This window comes from Motacilla alba, chromosome 4 (genome assembly GCF_015832195.1).
Source record: "Motacilla alba alba isolate MOTALB_02 chromosome 4, Motacilla_alba_V1.0_pri, whole genome shotgun sequence".
Classification (NCBI taxonomy): Eukaryota; Metazoa; Chordata; class Aves; order Passeriformes; family Motacillidae; genus Motacilla; species Motacilla alba.
Genome location: NC_052019.1, coordinates 34,842,757 through 34,866,798, shown reverse-complemented (window position 1 = coordinate 34,866,798; position 24,042 = coordinate 34,842,757). Strand labels below are relative to the sequence as shown.

Here is a 24,042-nt window from a genome sequence, read left to right as displayed (position 1 = left end):
GCTTAGCATATTTCAGTACCGGTTTCTGAAATGGCTGCTATACTAACCTTGGCTGGTCAGAATACCCCAGCTAGCTTTCCGTTTTGCAGGGCACTCCCCTACACTTTCTAGGCGTCTTTTGGGGAGATTCTGGCTCCTCTGAACAGCAGTGTTTGTTGTCATGATCTGTTTCTCGAGGAAAGCCTGTCTGTCATTGGTGCAGGTACTCTGCTCTGACGAACATCCACAAATGATCTCTACTACCTTTTTTCCTCCTTTGGCTTTTTCACAAAGGATCTTGCTGTACTTACTGTAGAATGGCTACAACGCTGAAATCCATTCAGTAACATTTACTAGCTTGGACTAGTGACTACAGAGTGGGGGAAGGGAAGGACTGCTCCAGCATTTTCTATTTTTAAAACACAGAAAGAATCAGCTTAGCTACAGCATGAGTCTTAACTATTTACATGATTTAAATGGAAAGAAGGTGTTAACTTTTTAATCATTTAACACAAAAAAAGAAACAGATTCTTAAAGCATAAGTATTCAAATGCTTTGCTGTTTGAATACCAAGCAGCCTAAAAAAGAAAACCAAAATTATTTCATCAGAATGGAAATTCTTTTAATAATAGTAACAACAATTATTACTGCATCAGGTTTTATGTAATGTGCAGTAAAGAGTGATTTTAGAATTCAGGAGAATCCATGAAACTATTAAATACTCCTGGTTTTCTATGGTTTGTTTGTTTGTTTGTTTTTAATAGGGGGCAAGTTATCCTACAAATGTCAACAGAAACTAAGTCTTGAATAAAAGCATGTTTTGACTAAAAAAAATATTTTGAAAGTCTGATCCTGTTATGAAAGTAAGGCTGTAGTTTTGTCAGAAGAAGCACAGATCAATATTTTTTAAAAATAGTAACAAAACCAACCAAAGAGTGCTAGAATTTTTTGTTCTTTACTATGTATCAGGCTGATACTATACAACAGAAATCTGCAGAGAGAAGCTATCCATGATAAAATTGCATCACAGTAAAAGACAGTGATTTCTCTGTAATAATAATATGTTAAAATGTCACCTTTACCTCCCTGGCATTTCCTTGTAGTACTTCCTCATTATGCTCTTCTACAGATATATAAAGAAGCCAATTGTAATTTTTTAACAAGCAAATCAACATTACTCACTTTCACTACTACTATTCTTTTCAGGTACCTGACAAAACTAAATCCCTAAAATTCTGAAATAATGCTCAGATTTTAATGAAATTTTCTATTTCCCTCTTGGTTTTCTTTAGGAGAAAATCAGAGGCAAGATTATAGGTAGAGAGGGTGAGGGGAAGAAGAAGGAGCAGCTGCAAATTTCACCTTGAAATTGCAGCACATGAGAGCTTTCTTACTTGGAATAGTGCTACACTCTTTACAGAACAGAAGCAGGTGGGCTACTGCTTTTCTGACAAGATAGAACAAAACAGAACTCTCACAGACATTAGGCTGCCTTCAGACAACTGTTTTCCTTGGATGTTATCTAGCTGAACAAATCAGAATATCTCCCAGACTGAAATAAACACTTCAACATATCCATCTCTGCATGTAAATCTGAAACAGAGCTTTCACAAAACGGCTCATTATAAATGGGCCATTATAAATATATCACTTTAATACTAGAATTATTTGTTACTTTGTAGTGCTTTCTTCCAAGTAAATAAATATTGGAAGGGGAATTAACAGGAGAGCATACTAGGGATGTGTATGTAACATGTGCCTGTGAAGGAAGATACCAGCACTATTCTCCTGTGAGAAATAACCTGACAGTTTTTGTGCTTGCCATGGCTCTGAGGCTCATCTCAGTTTCAATTTTCCATTTGGAATGGAATTTCAGGACTCTCAGAAGGTGGTGAGGATCAGGATCAAGCAAAGCATCTGGGACTGCAGAGCAGGAATTGACAGTGGTCTGGCAAGAAAAAAAATCTACATTTTTTTGGTAGGAGTTTTGTGGGTGAGGTTGTCAGCTGAGAATGAATCTGCATCTTTCTACAGGAGTGGTACAAACCTGGAAGGACTTCATACAAATGCTTCCCACATTGATTCCAGCCCCTGTTCTCTCTTACTTGTCTGGGAGGTGTGACTGGCAAGAGCAAGGAAACCAGCAGGTACACAGACAGCTGCCATGGCTTCAAAGAGGCAGAGCGCCCCAGGAGCCAGCATCACCTGCTCTCTTCTGCAGACAACTGCACAGGAAGCAAGGAGCTCCCCATGCAGTTAGAGCACCCCAAAACCCTCCACCTCCAAAGCATGGCTTATAGGAAAGATATCTCCATTACATAGGGATAGTCCATAGATGCTTGTCACTCATTGAGTTACTTTGAATACTCCAGAGGACATTAAAAAATATGCATTTTTGTGCTTTAAAGAAGGCAAAGCTTATCCAGTTCAGGACTCCAGAAGAAACTTTTCACTAAATTCTGCTAGGCCAAACCATTCAACCTCCAGGCAAAAAACATTTAAAAGTCTTATTAAAACAGTTCACAAATACAAGATTAAAATAAAATAATAAAGCAGCTAAACCAGCATCAAAAATAATCCAAAATTATGTTAAAAATATACTTGAAATGAGGGAATGAACATGGTTAAAACCATGGAGTAAGGCTGAAGACCGTGCTATCTCACTTCCACCTCTGACATGGATTTGCTATGTGATCTTTCTCACTTCAGCCATCTATGCCCTGAACTACATTAGCTGCAAAATAAAAACCAGTATCCTTCAACTTCATTAGGTAATAAAACTATTAACATTCAAAACTACAAAACCACTTAGGCTTAGTCCTGAGATTACGTTCTTCAGATTTTTCTCTATAGAAGACATTCAAATACTTCCAAAATCTGCCAGAAAACCTTTAACACAAGTCTAAGTAAATGTCCAAGCATGTAAAAAATACAGTTGACCATTATTTTTCCTGACTTGGCAAACAAGCAATTAGGGACAGCATTTAGATTACAGTTAATCATGCAGTTACCTTCAAAAAAGTAGACAGGGGCAGATGCTACAATCTGAGAGTAAGGAAACCAGAGGACTTCACTGATGGGTTTGGAATTCTGAGCTGAATTAGCATACAAGCTTTAAATAAAGCACTATGTTAAATTTCATTAATAATTAATTCTGTTCAAATTTATAACCCAGAGGAAGAAGTGTTGAAGGAAACTCTCAAAATGTTTTTATTCCAGATTTTTATAAAAAGAAATATGAGTAAAGTTTCAACATTTCCATGTCAGCATCTAGCTCTGAGTTTAAAGGGGCAACAGTTCTTAACAGGTGGGAATGAAAATAGAAGTAAATTTTTGTTCCTCCCTTTCAGCAGGGAACTCATTATATTTTCAAGACTATTTTTAAGGCAACAGTGATGCAACTGTCGTAATACACAAAAAATCTGTTAATAAAACCAACAATACCCAAAACCCCCTTGACTTTCAACACATGATGCAGTCCAATGCAATACAGTCTAAACTCTTATAACAATAATTTTTCTTTCAGGAAAAATTGTACAAAATTGCACCTTTTCAAATGTCACAGATCAGTATTTTGTGGGCAACCATCTCAAAACAGTAAACTGATGACCCACCTTGCTTCCCAAACTGTTCTGAACTTTCAGGTTACTCTGTTTTCATGACCAGGATTACTATGGGGTCACAGTGACTGCATGGAACGTGCCACACTAAATTCTGGAACAGGACTAGAAACTGATTCTTCCTGCTCATGTGATCCACACCCTGCAACCATGGAGCTGAAATGACAGAGAGGCCCCCTGTGGCTCAGCGCCAGTACTCCAGCAGAGGCCGGCTATTTGACATTGCCAAAAACAAACCAGAAGAAATCTTCAACATTCCTCCCTGTAGAAGATGCCAAGATGAAGCAAATTTTAGGAAAGATTGAGGCACTGTGGTTTCTGACAAAAACAGCATCCTACAAGGCCACAGTGGTGGCCACTGTTACATTCTACAGTGCCAGCTCAATGCCAAGGAACATAAATGCACCATGAAAGTACAGGGATAAAGCTCTAGGAGGGGAACAGGGAAAGGCCTGGAACAACTTTTTATTTGTTTGCTAAATAGATTCTTGCATCAAGCCATACTTCATGGCAAGTATGATGGTGATATAAGTCATTAGCAGGCAACCAGAAGCTTAGGCATTATCCAGGTCACCAACCAGACCTCTTGACAAATACCTGCAGAAAGGTACACAATGCTCTAATGGTCACTAGTTACTTAAGCATAAAATGACATTTCTTTACACCATTAAAAGCACTAAAAAATTCTATTATATACTCTTAATACAATCTCATCACTGTCTCTTAGCTGGAAATCCAAATCAGTAGTAGTAGTAGTAGTAGTAGCAGTAGTAGCAGTAGTAGAAGAAGAAGAAGAAGATGATGATGATGATGTTAGCAACAGCATGGCTGTCTGGCTAGTAATTTCCCTACCTCTTCTCCTAAGATTTCTACAGTTTTTACATCTTATGTTCTTGGATGCTGGGAATCATAACTAAAGGTTGAAAAAGGATTTAAACTTCTGATATGACAAAGGCTTTGTCTCAGGTGTCCCACAAGTCAAGTACAGAACAATGACACACTTATTACATTTCTTGGCTTGTTTGCAATGTGTACCTGTCAGACTCTTCATGCAGTAACACAGAATACTTGCTAATATGTAAACTAAACTAAATTACAGAAGTCATGGGGCAGAACCTGAGCAAATCAGTTACCAAGCAGGCCTGAGCTTCAGATATTGACAGAAAGACAGACACAGGCATGAAACCAGTAGTCAGCATAGGAGTGGCAAAGGGCAGCCCAGAGAGAATCTTCAGTCAATTATGGTGAAAGAACAGCCATGAGGAGAGAGAACATATCTATTGCCAGAAAGACTCCAGACATGGCAGAGCGTAACATCCACTAGTGCAACAGATGCAGCATGCCACAAAGGATTTATGGCCAGCCAGCCAGCATTGCTGCAGTCCTGAGCAGAGCTCAGTACTCAGGCATGCTATGCAATTCCCCCCAAGTCATCATCGTCTAACTGGCAGGAGTTCACTCGCTGTTTGCCTGCATTGCGAGTGTTTGAGAACATCCCCTACAGGAGAGGAATGTGAAGAGCAAAACCCTGGCCATAGGAATCCAGTGGCTGAAGGAAGGAACATCACCTTCAGGGAGCTTTGCTATTTTGGTCTTCCCCTGTTGCCTTATGCCCCAACAATGCAAGAAAGACCAGTGCAGATGGTACAACTGAGCTTGCCCCAAGCCAATACTGCAGTTTTCTGCATATTTTCTTTAACATCAGTTCTCTTTAAAGCCTTGCAGACAGATTGCTCCAGGACTGCCTTTCAGTCTTATTGCTCAGTCTTATTGCTATGCACCTTTAAAACCCCAGGTTTTCAGATACATCAGAGTTCATAATGTTCGCTTTGTACTTTTATTATTTCACAAGCTTACTCTTCATTTCACACAGAAAAATACAGAAATCAACTGATGAAGGGCATTTCCATGTGAGTTTAGAGCGTACACTCCAAGCAAGCAAATGGGATCTAGTTTGGTGACAAGTTAAGGTCCATATTCAGAAAAAAAATACATTTCAAGGAGGTACATCTGAATGAAACCAACCAAAAAATGCAGCTGGTGGACCTCAAGGAGGTCCTCACATACACAGACAGAAGAGTAAAAAAAACCCACCAAAAATCCACAACAGGCTATATCAGTTTCTTTCAGAGAGGCAAACATGCAAACAGGCTCCAACATACTTATTCACTAGATTTTTCTGTGGCTTCAGAAATTTGCTTTCAGATGAGGGATGTAAAAAATGAAAAATCTGAATTAAAAGTAACATGCTTGCCAACAGATGTTCTTGCTTTTTGTTGTTGCAAGTCAGGGCTAAGGCCATGCTAATTTAGTTGCATCATATAACTCTGAGCAAAACCTCTTTAAGGTAGAATATGTTCTTCAAAAAAGAATGTTCTGGTATTTGTCTAGTATGTGGTGTCATTTTCTTTCTTCAAAGAAGGTGCCTTTTTGGCATTATTCTGCAGTATGACTCTTCTTTGGCAGTCATTTGTCATACTAGGCAAAGTTGTTTGGCATGCAACAGAAAGTGATGAGCTCCATCAAAAAAAAAAAAAAAAAACCTTCTAAAATTTCAAAAAAGAATATTCACACTATCTTAAGCATTTTTACACCATTAGCTTACGTGCTGCAAATGAAAAACAAATGCTAAATGTGGTGCCTTACACCAAGTGGTATGGTGAATAGGTATGCCATACAATATTCCTATCATTGCTAAATGAATCTCCATTGTATCCAGGAAGCTAAGAGAGGTCTTGTATGGCTTTTATTAATAGAACTGTGATCTCTGTGGAATGCGAGTTGAGAAAATGCCTCATGCCTATCTTCCCTACCTAACAACTGTTGCTGAGTGGCATTATCAATTGCAACTTGTTAGGATAAAATAAATATGAAAACTTTGCTCTAATCATTCACTACAAGCCTTCCAAACAGTAGATCTCTAACAGTGAAACACAACATTATTGCCTCTTTACGAGCTGTATTTTAAGGACCGTACTCTTGGGACTACCCAAGTAGTTCTCAGTGTACAAGAAAAAAAAGAAACAGAATACTTCATAGTATTTACCAGTCTCTGGGAGAAGATGGAGACTCCAGTAGACTGAACTACCACAATCCCGTTGATGGCCTAATTTAGCCTAACTAGTGTACTGAGCTTTCCTACCATGCCCGACCAAGGCAGATACAGCAAAGCTGGGTAACTTAGAATTTGCTACAGTCATTCAAGAGTAGACTTTCTTAACCTTAGAGAAACCAGGGCATATTCACTTCTCCTGTTCTGCAAAACCAGAATGTGTATTTTAAGAAGCATACCACAAACACAATTTCTGCTTTCAAGTAACTTTAACTTATAGACTTATGGATAAAGTGAAATTTTATATAATTTTTTCTAAAGAGAGGTAACAAAAAATACGATATTTAAGACCAATTATTTTATATTCTCAGAACTACTTAGCTTGTCTATCAGATCCCAAGTATCTGTATAGGTACATGACTGCTGTTTATGCTATGTTAACCTCTGCAAATTCCCCTTTTTTTTGTAAGAAAGTTCCTCTCTATTGCTTTCTGCTTGTAGATAATTTTGACAATTACTGAGCATCAGGTTTACTTTTGATAAAATAGACACCTTCTGCCTTATAAAAATGTTTATGAGTGGGAACTATGTCTCCTTCTATAAAGTTATCTTTAGTAACAAAGTATAGGCTCTTTCGTACAAACCAAGATCTTACTAGTATTTTTTTTGGCAGAACTTATATCTTACAGACCCAAAATTTATTCTTTAGATTTGATCCACAAACTTTGAAATCACCTCATAACACAGAACTACTACCTCATCCTTAAGCAACTAAACTATAAAACTCATCTGAAGCTCCAACCCCTATGCACAGAGCACTTTCATGATATGACTTGTTAGTTGGTACAGTAGGAAGAGTCTAAAAGCTGCTTTTGACCCTCCAGTGTTCATCCAGCGACAGCTGAACAAAAGGCTGATTTATTAACCCTTCACAGATCTGGAAATACCATGAGAGAAGAAATGTTACTGTGCAGATCACTGTCATTACATATAGTTTGCTAAGGAGCTAAATATACCCAAAGTTAATTTTTCAAGTTATTTTATTCTTGTGTATCAGTTTGTAGGGAACAGAATTTTAAAATGGAGCAAACATATACTTGTTACATCTTTAGCCATTAGGAAAGAAATTATTAAAATACTGACTTTTGTAAAGTTTCAAATGCAATGAATATGTAAATGTTCACTTCAACAAATAAATAAAGAAACACTAGGCACCACAACCTAGCTCTAGTCCCTGACTGGAAAGCACTTGGCTCCAAACAACTAATCAGTCCCTTTCAAATCAATGGGGCAAGTGGATATGAGTAAGTGCTTACAAAACTAGTGCCAAAGTTAAAAATAACCCAGCAAATGACACCTTTATAATAGAATGGATCCCTTTTCCATTTATTTTTTTATGGTATTAATGCCACTGACTTCACTGAAAAAAAAATCATTCCACTCTTAATAGCTTATTAGGACAGAGGTCTTCAATTCACTTTAAGCAAATGTAAAAGAATCCAAAGTTCTGTCCTGCATTTGGTGCTATTCAAGCTTTTAATATTGTGAAAGACAGAATACAGTATTTATTGTTATGGAGGCAGTATGTGACACTAAACTGTAGATGCTACAACTTCTTAGAGGGAAGCAATTCAAAACAGACAAGTAAAACAGAGAAATTGTCTGATACCAAGACAGCATGAAATTAGCTAAAGGCCAGTACAAAGTACTACACGTAGAGAGGAAAAAGCAAATGCAGAGTACAGTGACTTTGTTTTAACATGTGGTTTACAGGCTAGAGCCCCTATCCATAATACTTTACTGCTGAGGGGGCAGCATCATTCCAGGAGGTATTACATAGGGCGCCATATACATGGCACATGACATAAGTGTTCCACTTGTATACAACTAATAGTTCCCCCGGTTACACTCATAAAGTCTCAGCTGGAGCACTCTGTTTAACATGGGAAATTAGACATCAGTAAAGATGTCTGTAAACTATATATGAACTGGCACAATTCCAAGGGAGAGCAACTGCAGTAACTCCAGGCGCTAGAAAATAAGACTTAGGAGGACAGACTAAGTTAAATGTTTTTTACTTTATTCCAGAAAAGAAAAAAACAGCAGAAGTAGGAAAATTCATTATAATAGTCCTTAAATAGATTACTTCTCATACACAGAGAGAAATAATCATATTTCATGAATTTAGTTAGCAGAAATAAAGATTTAGGTCACCCTTGGGGGAAATGGGAAGCAGTTTAGTGATGAGAACAGAAAACCTGCAATTGGTTGCATAAGGATGCTGCAGAAATCACTATTACTAAGCATTTAAAAAACAGGTTAGCCAAACATTCGCCAGATAACTCATGTATAATTGATCCTAGAGCATTCAATTTACCTCTGAATGTACCTTTGAGCTATACACAGGAAAAGTTTTACTCAGACATCATTTCCATAAACAAATGAAAGTGCCCCATAATTAGTAGAGCTTTTACATGCACTTTTTTGGTCTTACCTGATGCTGAACACTGATCTAGTTCCTGCATTTCAATGTCACATAAACAGTATAATAATTTCTAATTAATGACTGTGACATTATCCAGCCATTCATATACACTTGAGATCCAAAGGATAAATGGAGTATAGATTGCTGACTATTGAAACTGAAAATATTCCTGAAACATTAAGGAACAAAGCATGACCCATTTTACCACTAACGTTTAGCAACAAGACCACACAAAGTAGATGACACAGGCAAAGCTGTCTCCTTATATTTAATAAAGAAAAAGTGACAAAATAAAGTAAGACAGCCTTGAAATGCATGATCCCTGGGCCTCAGTTCCTGAACTGGCCTTTACACCTTCAATCTGACAAAAGGAGTTCCTCCAAAAACTACCTCTCTGTACCTGAAACACCCTCAATTATACAGACTTCATAAAAGAAAGACTTATTTTAACTCAGGGGGTCAATTTAAAAAGTATGAAATAATGCCTGTGCCTAGTAGCATATTATTTACAAAGGTTCTTTTTTCTTCAAAATTATAGCACTCTGTCCTAGCCAAGCCATTATAACAGCAATAAGTAATCTTTTGTTATTAAAAGCAAACCTAAAGTACCATTTCTAGCAGAATTTTGAGAGTATCTAATCAGGTTAAAACTAGAAAATAAAAAGAAACATTTCCTCTAATTTGAATTACTTATTGAAACACTATAAACTTGAATTAGCTAATGATAGCTGCTAGGCTAATTATCTATCTTGGTCGTTCTTTGTGCTGTGTTTTTTTCTGCCAAGGTTTCTCTGCTACTTGAGAAAAAACACAGAATGGATCATTAATTAGAAGGATACTCAGAATTTAATTTTACAATGTAATGTTTCAAGCATTTTCATGCTTCATGTTACTTACTGTTCATCTTTTAGATATCACTGTTAACAGGGCATTTTGTTACATGTATTACATGAACTCTACTGATGCATCCCTGTGTTTCACCAACACCAAAACATCAAATCCCACAACACACTGTGAGTTCAGACCCTAGCATGCCTCTTTCCACAGACATAGAACTAAAGTATAGAAAAGATAAGATAAAATAATAATTCTGAGAAGAATTATTTGCATCCCAAAGCACGAGGATTGCTGCTGTTAGTCACAACAAATGGATGAATAGCAGATTCCATAACACTAGCTGAATATGTGCTTACAACTGTTACAAATCCAGAACCAACCACTGCAAGCTGGACAGCAAAAAATGAAGGCACACTGATGTTGAACTGTAAAAAGTCAAACTTAAGCACAAAACAGTAGCATTAATAATTTTATTTTAATAAAACAAGCAGAAAAATAGAAAATCTACCATATGTTTGATCCTTTAAATCAATAAAAACCTCTACTACCTGACCAAAACAGTAACCTGCAAGAGTGATAGATTTTCATCTTTTGCATTGGCCAGCTACTAGAATGCTTAGTAATACTTAATGCTTACAATTTCTTTAGGTATGAGATGAGACTTTTGACAAATGACTGAATTAGATTCCTGGGCTCAGCAACAGGTAACACCATAAACACTATTTTACTCTCCAGCCTGATGCATGTTATTCCTTTCACTCCAGTTCCTCCCAAGTCTCCTTCTGTGCCCAGCTCGTGGGTTGGTCTTCCCATAAAGAGCTGCCTTAGAGCTAGCGAGCACCTTCTGGCAAAAAATTCTTGACTTCAAATAAGGCCTTCCCCATTCTCTGCAAGTATTCCTGTCTGTGCTCTTCCTATCCTACTGTAGTGAATATATACATACACACCCACATATACATACACACCCACAGCCTCCCACATAACTATCTGCACATACACTCACACACAAACACACTCATGCATAGTAGTTCAAGTGTGGTCATTAACAGGCCCAGATGTAAAAACCCTGGGTTTCAGAGCTTTTGCAAAAAACACGATACAAATCCATCTCAAGTAAATCTTCTGCAAAGCAAGCTAATTCCTACTTTAGGAATTAAGCCTTTCTTTCTGGATTGCAAATTTTAACACCCCTACAAAAAATGTCTAGCTTTAGTCCCAACACTGAAGGCTGAAAAAATCTTTTGAGTTTGAAACTCTTTCTGGCTCATTTCTACAGTTTCTCTGTTTCTAAGAGAGAAACTGTTTAACCTGGGCTATGTCCTCACATTTGTGGTACCTAGGGATGATTGGTAAAGGCAGTAAGAGGCAAGACAAGTCTTCCTGTTCCATTGCCTAATTCAGCTTGATGCCATCCCAGAATACAAGGAACAATAAAGACAAGTGAGGTAGCAGGGATCCCAAGCTGACCAAAATCAGGGCTCAGTCATGTACCAGCAGGCCACAATTTAGAAGAAGGAGTATTCTGTAATGCAGAAGAATTGAATGAAAATGGAACCTCACCACAGATGAGCTTGGGGCAACAGTTCTGCCAAAGTTCTGCTTGCGTGAACAGAAAAAAGGAATTTTCGCAAGAGTTTTCAACCCAGTAAAATCTGAAGGGTTTCCACACACATGCCCAAAAGTTGACCCTGACAAAGTGTTACTAGGGTTCCTGCTATGTACCAAGAGACAACTTATTCAAGGTACATGAGGACTATATCTTCTCCAAAAAATTATTATACGAAAATTTTAGCTAAATCAAGACATAATTTTCAGAAATATTTGGACTAGTTTCACTAGAGTGGTGCAAAATAATCATATGCCAAACATGGAAAATTTCAACTATGCATGGTAATCTGGGGAACATTAGGAGCAATTGGGAAAATAGTCCCAGATTGGGAAGTATTTGGCAACCTTATTTATACATAGGCCTCTCTCCGAACAGAAAACTAGCTGTGATATTTCAGTTTTATTCTGAACTTAATATTAATTAAAATAAAATTAAAAAAAAAAACCACAGGAAAAAAAGCTCAAATAATCTAACAACACTCCTACAGATAACTTTGGTTATCAAAAACACAGCAACAAGTACAGAAAAAAACCCACTCACACATATAATTTGAAAAACTGAATGTAAATGAGGCTAGCAGATAAGTAATTACCTGAAAAACAATATCCCCAAACAGTAGTGAAAACAGAGTATGTACAAATATACCTTGTCCTTGAGGAACTCCATAAAATTCAGCAGCTATCCTTGCTGCTTCCTTACGGTTTCCTTTCACAATGTAGAAATGACTAAGAATAGCAAGGCTGATCTTCACAAAAAGTTTAAAACAAAAAAGTGAAAGTATAGTAAAGTAGACATTGGATAACTGCTGTGCAAAAGGGCGACTTTCTTCTATGACAGTCATTGCTGCAGCAAAACCTCTGTCAGTGTTTGGGTCAGGCTCTCAAATGTGTTGATAAGATCATATGGCTCCAGCCATGCACTCTTGGGAACAACTGGTCCCGAGGAAAGAAAATATCAGCTGGTCATGATGCCTGCTGCTCAAAATATGACGATTATTTATACTGTACATAGTACTGAGTTCACTACAGCTCTTGCTAGCCTGGTGATATTCATGTGGGACAGCAGGTTCCAAGATCCTGGATTGTACTTGTTCCACTTAAAAGTCTGTTGCATTCCAAATTCTGCATTTCTAATTCATTTGTTTACATGTTTAAAATACATTTTCAAAAGTATTATTATAAACCCCTGAAATTCAAGTACTGAACCACGTAATTCAGATAACCTGCTTTTGCTAAAATATGTTCTCCTGCTGCCTAAGTACAACTGCTCTTTTCTGATATTTCATTTTGTGTCAGACTGATATTCTTTCCTTAGAAAACTAGAATCACATCAGTAAATAATTGAAGTACACACTAATAAATAAACAGAGATTTAATATATACCAGCTCTGACAGTCTCATTATTTTGCTCAGACTGAATGAAAGTATCTAGTATAGAAAGACTTTAGCACTATACAAAAAACAGTATTCAGAGCAGGTGATACGAATCAATCATCTAGATTTTTTAATTTAATTTTAGGTGCTTCAGGTTTTATCATAATTAAATGCAATGGTAAAATTTCAACATGGAAAATTTCTAAGAGTTATGACATGTATTTCATTGTGCTGCATCATATGACATGACAGGCTTTATTTGTTGGCCAGTTTTAGAGAGGGGAATCCAAATTCCTCCAATTTTTTCAGAATTAATTTGCTTTTATACCATAAGGCTATTACTCACAGTCATCAGCAGTCACTCAGAAGTTGTTCCATTAGTGTGAGTAATTGCTCAGTAAATTGCTGACTTGCAACATGATACAAACTGAGGAGCTGCATGACAGAACCAGATTTCTAAGAGAACTATAAACCTAAAGTAAAGAATCATGGCAGCACAAGAAAGGGTCCTACTCTAAACTTTTATACTTCCTTCTAAATTAAAAAACAGTGTCTTGAATTATAACTTAAAATGCTCTACCCAAAGTAATCCTAAACACCTTTCTATTCTACCCTAGATTCTCATTTGGTGATTAGAAAAAAAACAAAGACGTTTTAGAATGTTGGCAGCTGTCCATCAGGATAAAAGGGTATGATCCAAATGTCACTGCATCCACAGATCACCCTGACTTCAATGAACAGAATAGCAGATAGCAAGCACTATAATACAAAACCATATTTCTGAAAGGAAAGTGGAAACAATAAGGCACCTCTTATCATCTGACTCTCGGAGTAATTTATTACTAAGAAGTTATAATGTTTTCTGGAAACTAAATTAAAACAAACTTATGCAAATAAAGAAAAGACAATGATAAGTGGAAATGTTCTTTGAAATAAACATTAAAATTTTAACTCACAGGAAGTGAATTTTGCTTATCTTGAGAGAAACGGGCAATAGGTATTTTTCCTTGAAAAAAATTAATCCACTTAAAACTCAAACATAACTAGAAAAGGCAGTTAAAAAGGAGTTTACACTGTAAACTATTTTAGTTAGTAAAAAAAAATAGGCAACTTTTTACCAAATTTCATTTATAGACACTTTCTCATCCAGCCAGAATAGGAACTGCTTTCCTCATACCATTCTTAGAAGTAGGAATGAGTACTTAAAATGCCAAATGAAAATCCCTTTTTATATTTGGCACATTGTTATCCGACACTGAATTGAGGTGTCATGTTTTCCACAAGTATAAAAGGCATTATGTTCTGAGCTACCACTGCCAAGTTCTGTTTCAATCATTAATAGAAATGGTATTTTCCTTAGTAATACACACAATACTGGAATTTCTTACTTCTTCCATATTTGTACTAGTATTACTAAGCTTAACCTGATCAGTCCACAGAATTCCCCAGCCATCTTATGGACCTATTTCACAAATTTACCATGCAGAACAAGGAAAAGCCATAATTATGTTACAGAAAGTTTTTTCTTCCTTACAGTGTTTTACCTGACCTTTTTTCCCTTTTTTCATGTTGTACCATCTAGTACCTGCTTTCTCATCTGGACTTCTCCCACATTTTGTTAATGAACAAAATAATCTTTCTTTTTGGAGGCAAAACTCCAAATAGCAATTACCATAAAAAACAGCAGAAGTTAAGAGTGCTCAGAATTCATCTTCACCTCACAATACTGTTTCCTGCTTCTTGTAACTACAGCAGATAAATCACAAAATAAATTTCTCAATTGTTAAATAGTTTTCTTCAAGGTAATTTTTTTCGGTTTAGGTTCAAAAAATTAAATGAAAAACTACAATAATAAGCCTAATATGCATTTAGTATTTTGTAAGCGATGTTTCAAATAACCTCACGGAATTGTAAAATCACTTTTAGGAACAAGATGGAAATTGAACAGGAAGGTTATTCCTGTATCAAAACTTGCCTTGTGTCCTTTCAAAAATTTCCCTCATCAGTAATAGGCTGCATAAGGATGAAAAACGATATGAAATCACGAGTATTGAGAATTCCAGTTCACACATACTCATCAGAAGCTGACAAATCAGTCTTATAATATTTCCTCTTTTGCTTTAGAGCTCTGTAACTCTTATGTGCCAGCTTAGCTGGAAACTCTCCCAACTGCACAGAACCAAGTCTATCCTAATCTAAGGGTTCTAAAATGCTACAGAAATTACCATTACAGCTTGTTGGCAAAGCCATGCTATGAGGCACCCAGTCGTGAAAACTGAGCAACTGCTTAGAAGTTAACGCCCACATGGAATTTTGGGAGAACCAACAACGTGAGTGCTGAGATCTGAACACAAGAGCTGAGAGGAAGCCCATGCAGACTGGGAAAACCAGAAACAGAAAGCTACAGCTGTTGTAATGGAAATCAGAAAATAGAAGCATAGGTAAATAAATGAAGGATCTGCCAGTCAATGTGATGACATGAGGGACTGTAAAAAGGTGGAACGTAAGTGTCCCACATTTTCTATTGCATGGCAATGTGAAGTAACTGAAGTCAGATCTTGCAGCACTTCAGAATAATGAGAGATTCCAAATGGAAATGCACCATATGTAACAAATGTACAACAATATAATGATATCAAAACACTTAAAAAGATCAGTGGCTTAATCTGGATATTTGCATTTCCCATGTCGTTTTGACTTTTGGGAATGAAATTTCTTGGCCTCATTTCCTCACTAGTAAAATGGGGAGTATTCTGAAGATAACTTCATTGCTGTTAAAAAAACCACTCAGATATCCTTGTGAAAAGAATAACTAATTATTCTTTTGTATTTTTATTTTAATACAAAATTCAGATTACAAACCTAAATAAAAGGAAATCTTGACTGTTCATCCACTTAATGTCAACAGAAGAGATAGGCTGTAAAATTATTTTAGCATTTATTAGCATTTAGGATTTTATCATAGCACACAAGACAATGGTACCAAGCTACTTTGCAGATTAACAATATTTGGATTTTTATTTTGTTTAAGAAGATAGTAATACTGTGACAGACAACAATACCCTTACCTTGCCATACTAGCACATTTCCAGCAAATAAAACAAGGACAATGTCATGATTCCTCTGATATGCTTCCCCACTACTGGAAATTAACTATTTTAATTTTAAAACCACTTAAGAAACTTCAAATGCTGGAATTTATGGTCTTAGATAATGTAGCTTGGTCAGTTATTATTTCTCAAGAACATAATCTGTATAATCAAGACAGCAATACTGCTGTTTATAATGACTAGAAAGTGGTTAATTTCAAACTCCAGAGCTCAGACAAAGTAGCCTGGCCTTTAATGCTTTGCTGTGTAGAAGCCAAGTGCAGAAAAAAAGTATTTAGCAGTTGCACCTGTTTGTGCTAATTCAAACTGTCCAAAACCTTGTGTACAATTTACCCTCAACCAAATAAAGTAATTTTTAGAAAAACAAAACAAAATTAAAGCAAAACAAACAAACAAACAAACAAAGAAAACAAAAAAAAACCCCTAAAACCACAAAACCTATGCTCTGTCATCTATGATTAATTGCATAACCACAGTCGTAAACTACTTTATTCTGGCAATTTTTCATCTATGCTTTAGAAGACCTGTGTGTCTAATTTTCAGTAAGGTAAAATACACAAGAAAATTAACACAACTGATAGAATATTTAGTCTTTGAAGGCATTTTTTTTTAACATCAAAGACTATAAAACCCTTAGAAATATGATTTCTTTGTAGCACATGCTGTGTTGTTACGTTTGGAAAACATACTACCTTCTATTTTTCTTTTCTAAAGTAATGTATTTAAACTAAATGATAGAAGATGTAAAAGAGTAATTATATTTGCAGCACAAATTCCATTACAGTTAGTCTTAACAGTTTTCTTCTGTATTTTGGAGATGCATATAAAACTCTGAAAGTGAAAATGTTTATTTTAACAATGAGACAAAGATGAAATACAGTACAAGGAATTATTTGTATGACACTTCACCTGCATGTCTTCCTCCACACATAAGAGACAGCTAAATATACACAAGAAGTTGATAGTCATCCTGGCTCTGAAACTTCTGTCCAATTACAGATACAACAGAAGATTTTAAGATAACAGGCAGAGGAACAGGAACTCTTAGGTGCTTTGAAGAATTGATTATTTTATACATTATAGGCAACCAATCAGGAGAAACTTGTAAAGTAATGTCCTTGAAACAAAAAGTTTAAAATAAAATACCAGTAAGAAATCAAGTTTTAGTACTGAGTTTCTGATATAAGTATGAAATGCTTCATGAAGGACTCAAAAGAGAAGCATGAGCTACTGAAAAGGAAATGTCTAACTCTGCATGAAAAATTACCTGCTCAGAGACCAGCTGACTTGTATTTTAATGTGTGTAAGAGATGCTAATCCTCTAAATTTTACCTATTTATCTAAAGCTACTGAATGTTATGTCATTTCCTCCTTAATCTAGGTTCGACAAATTTTTTCTACTATTTTATATCCAAAGCATTTGAACTGGAGAAATCTAGACTCAAAGAGTTGGTTTATTTTTTAAAATGAAAATATTTTAAAATTCATTTCCTCATTATTCAAAATGTTACTTTAACATCATATTGAAGACCAAAAAAAGGCATACATATCATAAAACAATTTTCAAAAAGTTTCAAATGCTCTTTTCATTAATATCATTCTAAAGGCTATTATGCATTTATGCTTAGGCACAGAAAATAAACCCAAACAAGTCATACTTACCTGAGAGGTACAAGAAATTCAGAAGCTGGAGTGACTGGAAAACATCAAGCAGCTGCTGTGTCCTTTTCTAAACAGGAGCTCAAGCCCATTAGTTCAAACCAAATACTACTCTTCATAAAGTATGAAGAGAGGAGGTTGCTGATGTACAGACTGTGTGCTACTGTTTTGGGGGAATGAAAAGACAAAAAATGAGAGAACACAAACTTTTTCATCCAGAAAAGAGGAAACTTAGTTTAGATCTGAACTGCTTTTTCACTGCACCCCACTGCTATCTACAGAATTACTTGAGAATTCTACAGAATTACTTGAGCATCATGACAAAGCCATACTATCAGCACAAAAACCTAAGAGTTGTGTTGCCAATTGCAACAGATACAACACTGTTAACCAAAAATGAAAGGCTCATATCTCCTTTTTACAGATTTCTTCCTGAATGCCGTATCTACCCAGGATCTACACAAACCATAGAACATAGAGTTACAACTCATAACCAAAGTTATGTTTCATTCTGATTTCTGCAGTTCTCATAATCCCTGCTAATAGCCTGATAACCCAACCAAAGACTTGAACCAAAAGTCTGTTTCAAAATGGAATGTAATGACAACTTTAGTGGCACAACAGGGAAAAATGAGTGTCTTGAAACATTCCTCCCCATAAGTGAGCTCTGGCTTTTGACACCCATTCTACTTAACAGTTACATATTTAGACACCATTTGCCTTCTCTAATAATGAAGCACAACTGTTCCTTTAAAAGAGCTTTAATGCACAAAAATTTATAAAGGTTTTATTACAAAGATACTTTCTGTCTATATTATAGTGTAGCACATTATTTCCATAAGTTCTTGAACTGCTCTACAAAGTTCAAATTTATGCCTTTGGGTGGTACGGTGGTACTTTTTTTCATTCAGTGTAGTAAAATCATTGGTCTGACACAGTTTAGGCTCTGTACAAATCAAGTTATTTGAGTACATGAATGATGCAACCTTTAATTTCTAACATCATGAAAAGATTGTTTATTCCACTAATTCTTAATGAGTTCAAAATTGTTTCATTGAGGTGTTTTGCCTTTTCTAGTAGTTAAAAATACTACTCCTATCTTAGAAAATAATTCTAGCCTACAGACTTACATGTCTGGATTTCCAGAGAATGGAATTACTAGGCAGGGATTAAATATCAATCAGTATCTCTGCACATAACAGACATTCTCCATATAACATGTATTTAAAAGCATAAAAAGTAACTCAGATACTTAAGTGACCATGAAATTTTAGTTTTCTAACTTTCTCAGTTCTTGAAAAAATAGCATAGTAATGTTAAATCTGTACCCCTATGTTATGCACCACTGGATAGCCACTTCTCATAATGGGGATAGATTCCCCTTCAGCTACAAGGCTGGTATCAGCCAATTCTGCTGTCACATTATCACATGAACATGCTTCATCTGCTTAACCAGTCCATCTAATCACTGACAGCAAAGCTCTACTCAGAAGGGAAGTAGGTATGACCAACAAGCTTATAAGTAAATTCAATCTGAGTTTTGCTAGAAACATAGTAAGTTTATTTACAGTATTTGTTGCAGTCCTCTTTGGATACCTAACATAACTCAACTATTAAAAGTATTACAGAAGATTCCAAAATAAGTCATGTGTGTACTTAGATACATTACTAAACCCAGAAACGTGTCAGACAGCAGGCACACACAGCCTGCTGACAGATGAACTCTAGCAAATCTTGCCCCCCAGAAGTTTAAAAAGTTACCACCTCCAGCTGCCCATTCCATTCCTCAGCTAAAGGTTCCTGCCCCTCTCTCTCCCTTGCTGGAGATCAACAGGAAGGAATGTGTACTGGTACATTTCTCAATTCAAAATCTGGCAATTTCAACTGTTGGTAAGCTAAAACCAACCTGTTGGACTTTACACTGAAAAAAACACCCACACCCATCCCCTACAATCCATTCTGCAACAAGGCAAATGACCCCCTGGAAAAAGTCGTAGCAAACTGTGAGGGGAAAGCAATGTCAAAATGCACATACTCACTGCCTCTTCTTAAGGATACTCAGGTATAATTTTTGATGGCCTTATATACTGACACAGGTGTATCAGTGAATCTTGGAAAGAATCTCATTTTGCACCTCTTTCCCTTTGTATAGCTCCTTTCTTGGGTCCGAACAATTTCTTTCATTGCCCATCATGTCTACAGAACACAGATTCCCTCTGTGGTTACTAACTCAACCTCTTCCTTAGGATTGTGGTATCACAGGAGCTATGCTTTTGGTATTTCAACTAGCTTGACAAACTAACTTTGCTATTTCTCTAATAGGCAGTGAAAGCACCTTATTAATCTAAATTTGTGTTTATTCTAATAAACTAAAACCTGGTACTTTTGCAGATTTTATAGTTCATCTTTTCTTCAACAGCAAAATGTCACCTGTTCTTATTAAATAGATGCCTCTAAATAAAAACTTTAACTGTGAATCTTTTGTCATCAATTTGAATTCCTTTCAAAATTGTTAATTTTATTCTAATAAATAAGTTACAGGCTGTCTGTAAATTTTTCTTTAACCATTTAATTTTTTTCTTCAAAAAATAATTTTTGTTTCTCAAAACAGTGAAATCATTTGTTTCCTTTTATTCTCCCTTTTCCTCAAACTTTGTCAGGTTTTCTTCTTGACTAAGTAAAAGTGGTTAAGGGGTTTAATTTTTCTTTTTCTTTCAAAGCATATTTTGGTGCCTAAGCATGTTGTTAATAAAAGGATATTACAGTCAGTAGTAGGGATGAGAGTTTATTCTGCAAGCTTATGTCATTATATGCTGACTCCCATGGCTAGTGTGCGTATCAGAAAGGCTTTTTCCGTCCACTAAAATTGGTATAGGCTAAATGATATCACCATGACAGAGCTAGTAAAACATCTTTTTCTTCAAGCAGCGGCACAACAAGTCTCTGCTTGGTGCTTTTACGAGAGACATAAAAATACCTTGTGATGAAGACTTGCAACTGAGTGAATGTTGAGTGAATGAGGTAAAAACCCGGGTGAGGTGGAGCAGTAGCACTCAGCTTCTAGCCCAGAATGGAAAGTACAATGAAGTGAGAAAGGTTAAGCTAAATCAGTAATGTTTGAATGAATTTATCTAACCCAGCTTCATAGACCATGAAATGGGCAAACCTCACAGGAACCAAAAATTAAATATGTTAGGCTCCAAAACATATTGACTTTTGGAGCCAAGAATATTTAGTTCTCTCTGTGATGCAGCTTTTATTTTGCCATATTTATGCCACTAAATGGGACAATGTTGTAAAATATCAACTTCATTCTGAAATCAGAAATTAAAAATTCCCCGAGATTTTCTTGCTGAAGGATTCACAATAATACTACAAAGACAAGTGAAAATTTTCTCTTGCTTATCTTCTTATTCTGCACACTGTGTAGATCCAAAGTTTAAAAAATGGAGGTGAGGAGAACATTAGAATCAAATGCCGCCCAAAAAGTTTCTTCTCTTAGTCACAGTCTTTCCACACCAGCTGTAAAAATGAGCCATCCAGAGGAGGTGTTAACTGAAAGGGGGCTGTTGCAAGAGACAGCTGATCATGGCCACATTTATTTTAATCTTTATCTTCCTACCCAGAGCTGCCTAAGAGGCTGTGTGCTGCTACTATCTCTTAAAGAATTAACATTTCAACAATTAATAAAGGACAAATACAAGAAATATTTAGACATTCATGTCCCAAGATCAAAAAAAAAAGGTCCTCATCTATCTAGGTGCCAAAGATGCCACAGGCACCTAAACTTTCACTTGTAAAATTAGTCAGAAACTTATGCCCCAAAAAGGCTAAAGGTGCTGGGCTGAACACCTCCCTTTCACTTGAAATTCACAACATACACCCCAAAGCTTCCACCTATGTGCTCCATGTTAGAACCAACAAGACTTCAGTGAGAAAACAAAGAACTCATGGCGATCTCTGTTGATGGTCAGTGTCAACACTTGCTATCTTGTTTACAGCTGATGAAAGAAAGCGCTCCGTAACTTGAACATCAGAGTAGAAACATGTCAACAAAGAAAGCAAGCTACTCTCTCTCAAAAGACTACTTATCATCAGCTGCTGACAAGGATCAATCCTGTTGAAGTACCAGCACTACAAAAAAAGAACACATGTTTAATAGATCAAAGAGTGCACAAAAACTCATTTTCAAAGTCAGATAATCTTAGGGTGAGGACTGGAGAAGGATGGCAAATTCTACATTTCAGACCTGCTGCCAATCCTATCTCTGCATTTTTTTTCAATGAGTTTGTAATGAAAAAGATGTCATTTCTTGAAGTAATAGGCAGCCTGAACACTGACATGCCTTGTGCTCTGCTGGTCTGGGTTTAAGGACACTGCTTGGGTGTAATGAATACCATTCCACTGCATCTTTGGAAATGGTCTCCCAAATTTTTCTGCTTCCCCAAGCTCCTTCAAATTTGTTTCCATAATTATAGTATTTGCTCAATCCCCAGTTACACAACTTGTTTAGCTGTCAGCAACTTTTCACATTAATGTCACCATTCTTCATGAAATATCAGATTTTATATCTTTCAAAGAGCAATCTAGAACTTACAACCAAACAGCTATTGTGAATAATTATATCCCACAACTGCCTTATTTCAAGATATTTTCCTATTTTGACTTTGCAAGATTTCAGTCATTAAAAAGCTATAGATTTCTTTATTCTGAAGCAGTAATAGATCAGTCCTTGAATAAATTACACCATCTATCTTCCCCTGTTTATTGTGCTTTTAAGTGACATTTATTTAAGGTTTCTACTAAAATAAATCCAAACCTCCACAAGCAATAGCCATATTTATGCACTGCCTTAAAAACACATGAATTTGGCTAAGCCTTTTGATTTTGGTCTTTTGCAGGTACCTAACTACTGCTTTGAAAATTTCACTACTTTATTACTGTAAGTTCTGCCCAAGAGCCATTTTTTATTAAACAGTTGTTTAGTATGAAAAACTCCAAATAGCAACTATATGAACTAAAAGCAAGAACAAAGGTGATTAAACCTTTTTTTTTTGTAGATATGAGAAAAAATATGGTGTTCACTTTTGAACTACTCTTTTAAAGCAGCAGACATTTTATAACTTCTAAAATTAAGCTTAGAGTAAAAGCTTCCATAATGCTTCTAAGTCTTCAACTATTTTGAGGAAAAGTACCCACTTTTCAGTAAAAAATAATCCAAGGTTTCAGCAACAACAAGTTCCAGACCATAAACCAATACAATTTGACAATAATTAATATTTTGAATAGCATAAAATAATAACAAGCCTTTAAAAGCCTAAAATATTTACACAAAGAACTCTCTGTGCTGCTGAAACTTCCTGATATGAAATATCTGAAAGGCCAAGAATTAGTAAATATAAACCAGAAAAGAGCCTAGACTCTTTGGGATTGTGACTGATTTAATTGTGGCAAATGCAGAGGCACACAGAAACCAACTGCATAGTGGAACACACGGTCCCCAAAGGAATGTCTGCACAGGCACCTTCACATGCTACAGGCTAAACAGGCATGTGCTGCAGGTACTCAGGCTGGGGGAAAACAAAAAGCCTCAGTAGGATCTTTCTCCTTCTTCCATTTCCTACCTTTATCTGCAAAGATATTTTCCCTGATTCATAGATCTTGGCTACGGGGAGGAAAAGACACAGCACCATCATTACAGAACAGAGGTATTTCAGAATGGCCTGGCAGTGCCCTCCTTCTCCCCGTCCCTTCAGTCACCATGGGCCCTTCCAGACTCCTGCATCTGAGCTCCTGCTCCTACTCCCAGAATTTGTAGCACTGGGACCTCAGGGCTGGGAAGAGGAAATGAAACAAAACCGAATCACTGCTGACACCTGTTGGCAGCCCCGAGAAATCCCCGGCGATCGGCTCTGGTACAGTGAATACACAGGAATACAGCGGCTGGGAACACCGAACAGATCGGCCCCGAAGCATTGCAAAAGCTCTCATTCCCCTGGGCTCTCACACGGATAATGCTGCAGCTCCGGGAAGCAGGAATGGGCACCAAAGAGGGGCCCCGGGAGGAGTCGGGAACCACCTCAATACATAAACTGATCTTTGCTGGTACCAATTTAAATTGAAATTTCAACCAAATTGGTGGGTTAAGGTGAAAAGACTGCCTCACCCTGCCAACAGTGTGGGATCACCACGCCAAAGATTCCAGCAACAAGCCCAGCTACTAAAATAAATTTCTAGGCAACAACATTGACATACTGAGCACGTGTGTAACAAAGTGGAAATGAATAGGAACATCCTATAGGAAGCAAGGGAGGGAAT

At 36.5% G+C, this 24,042-nt stretch overlaps 1 protein-coding gene across 6 annotated transcripts in view; it reads right to left on the bottom strand.

The window, feature by feature from the left end:
• The window catches only part of ASB5 (ankyrin repeat and SOCS box containing 5), a 42,015-nt gene that overhangs the window by 15,912 nt on the left and 2,061 nt on the right, over window positions 1-24,042 (bottom strand). Inside the window, exon 2 of one of the 6 annotated variants that reach the window (XM_038134358.1) lies at window positions 17,728-17,887. The exons of 1 other annotated variant lie outside the window; for it this stretch is intronic. Coding sequence is in view for 2 of the 5 variants with exons in the window: in XM_038134356.1 (XP_037990284.1) it covers window positions 12,228-12,423 (196 nt within the window). In the remaining 3 variants the exon portion in view is untranslated. Of the gene's footprint in view, window positions 1-47; window positions 551-12,227; window positions 13,835-17,727; window positions 17,888-24,042 lie in introns of those variants that run through there. 4 more of the 6 variants (XM_038134356.1, XM_038134361.1, XM_038134357.1 and 1 more) reach the window with 4 other exon arrangements.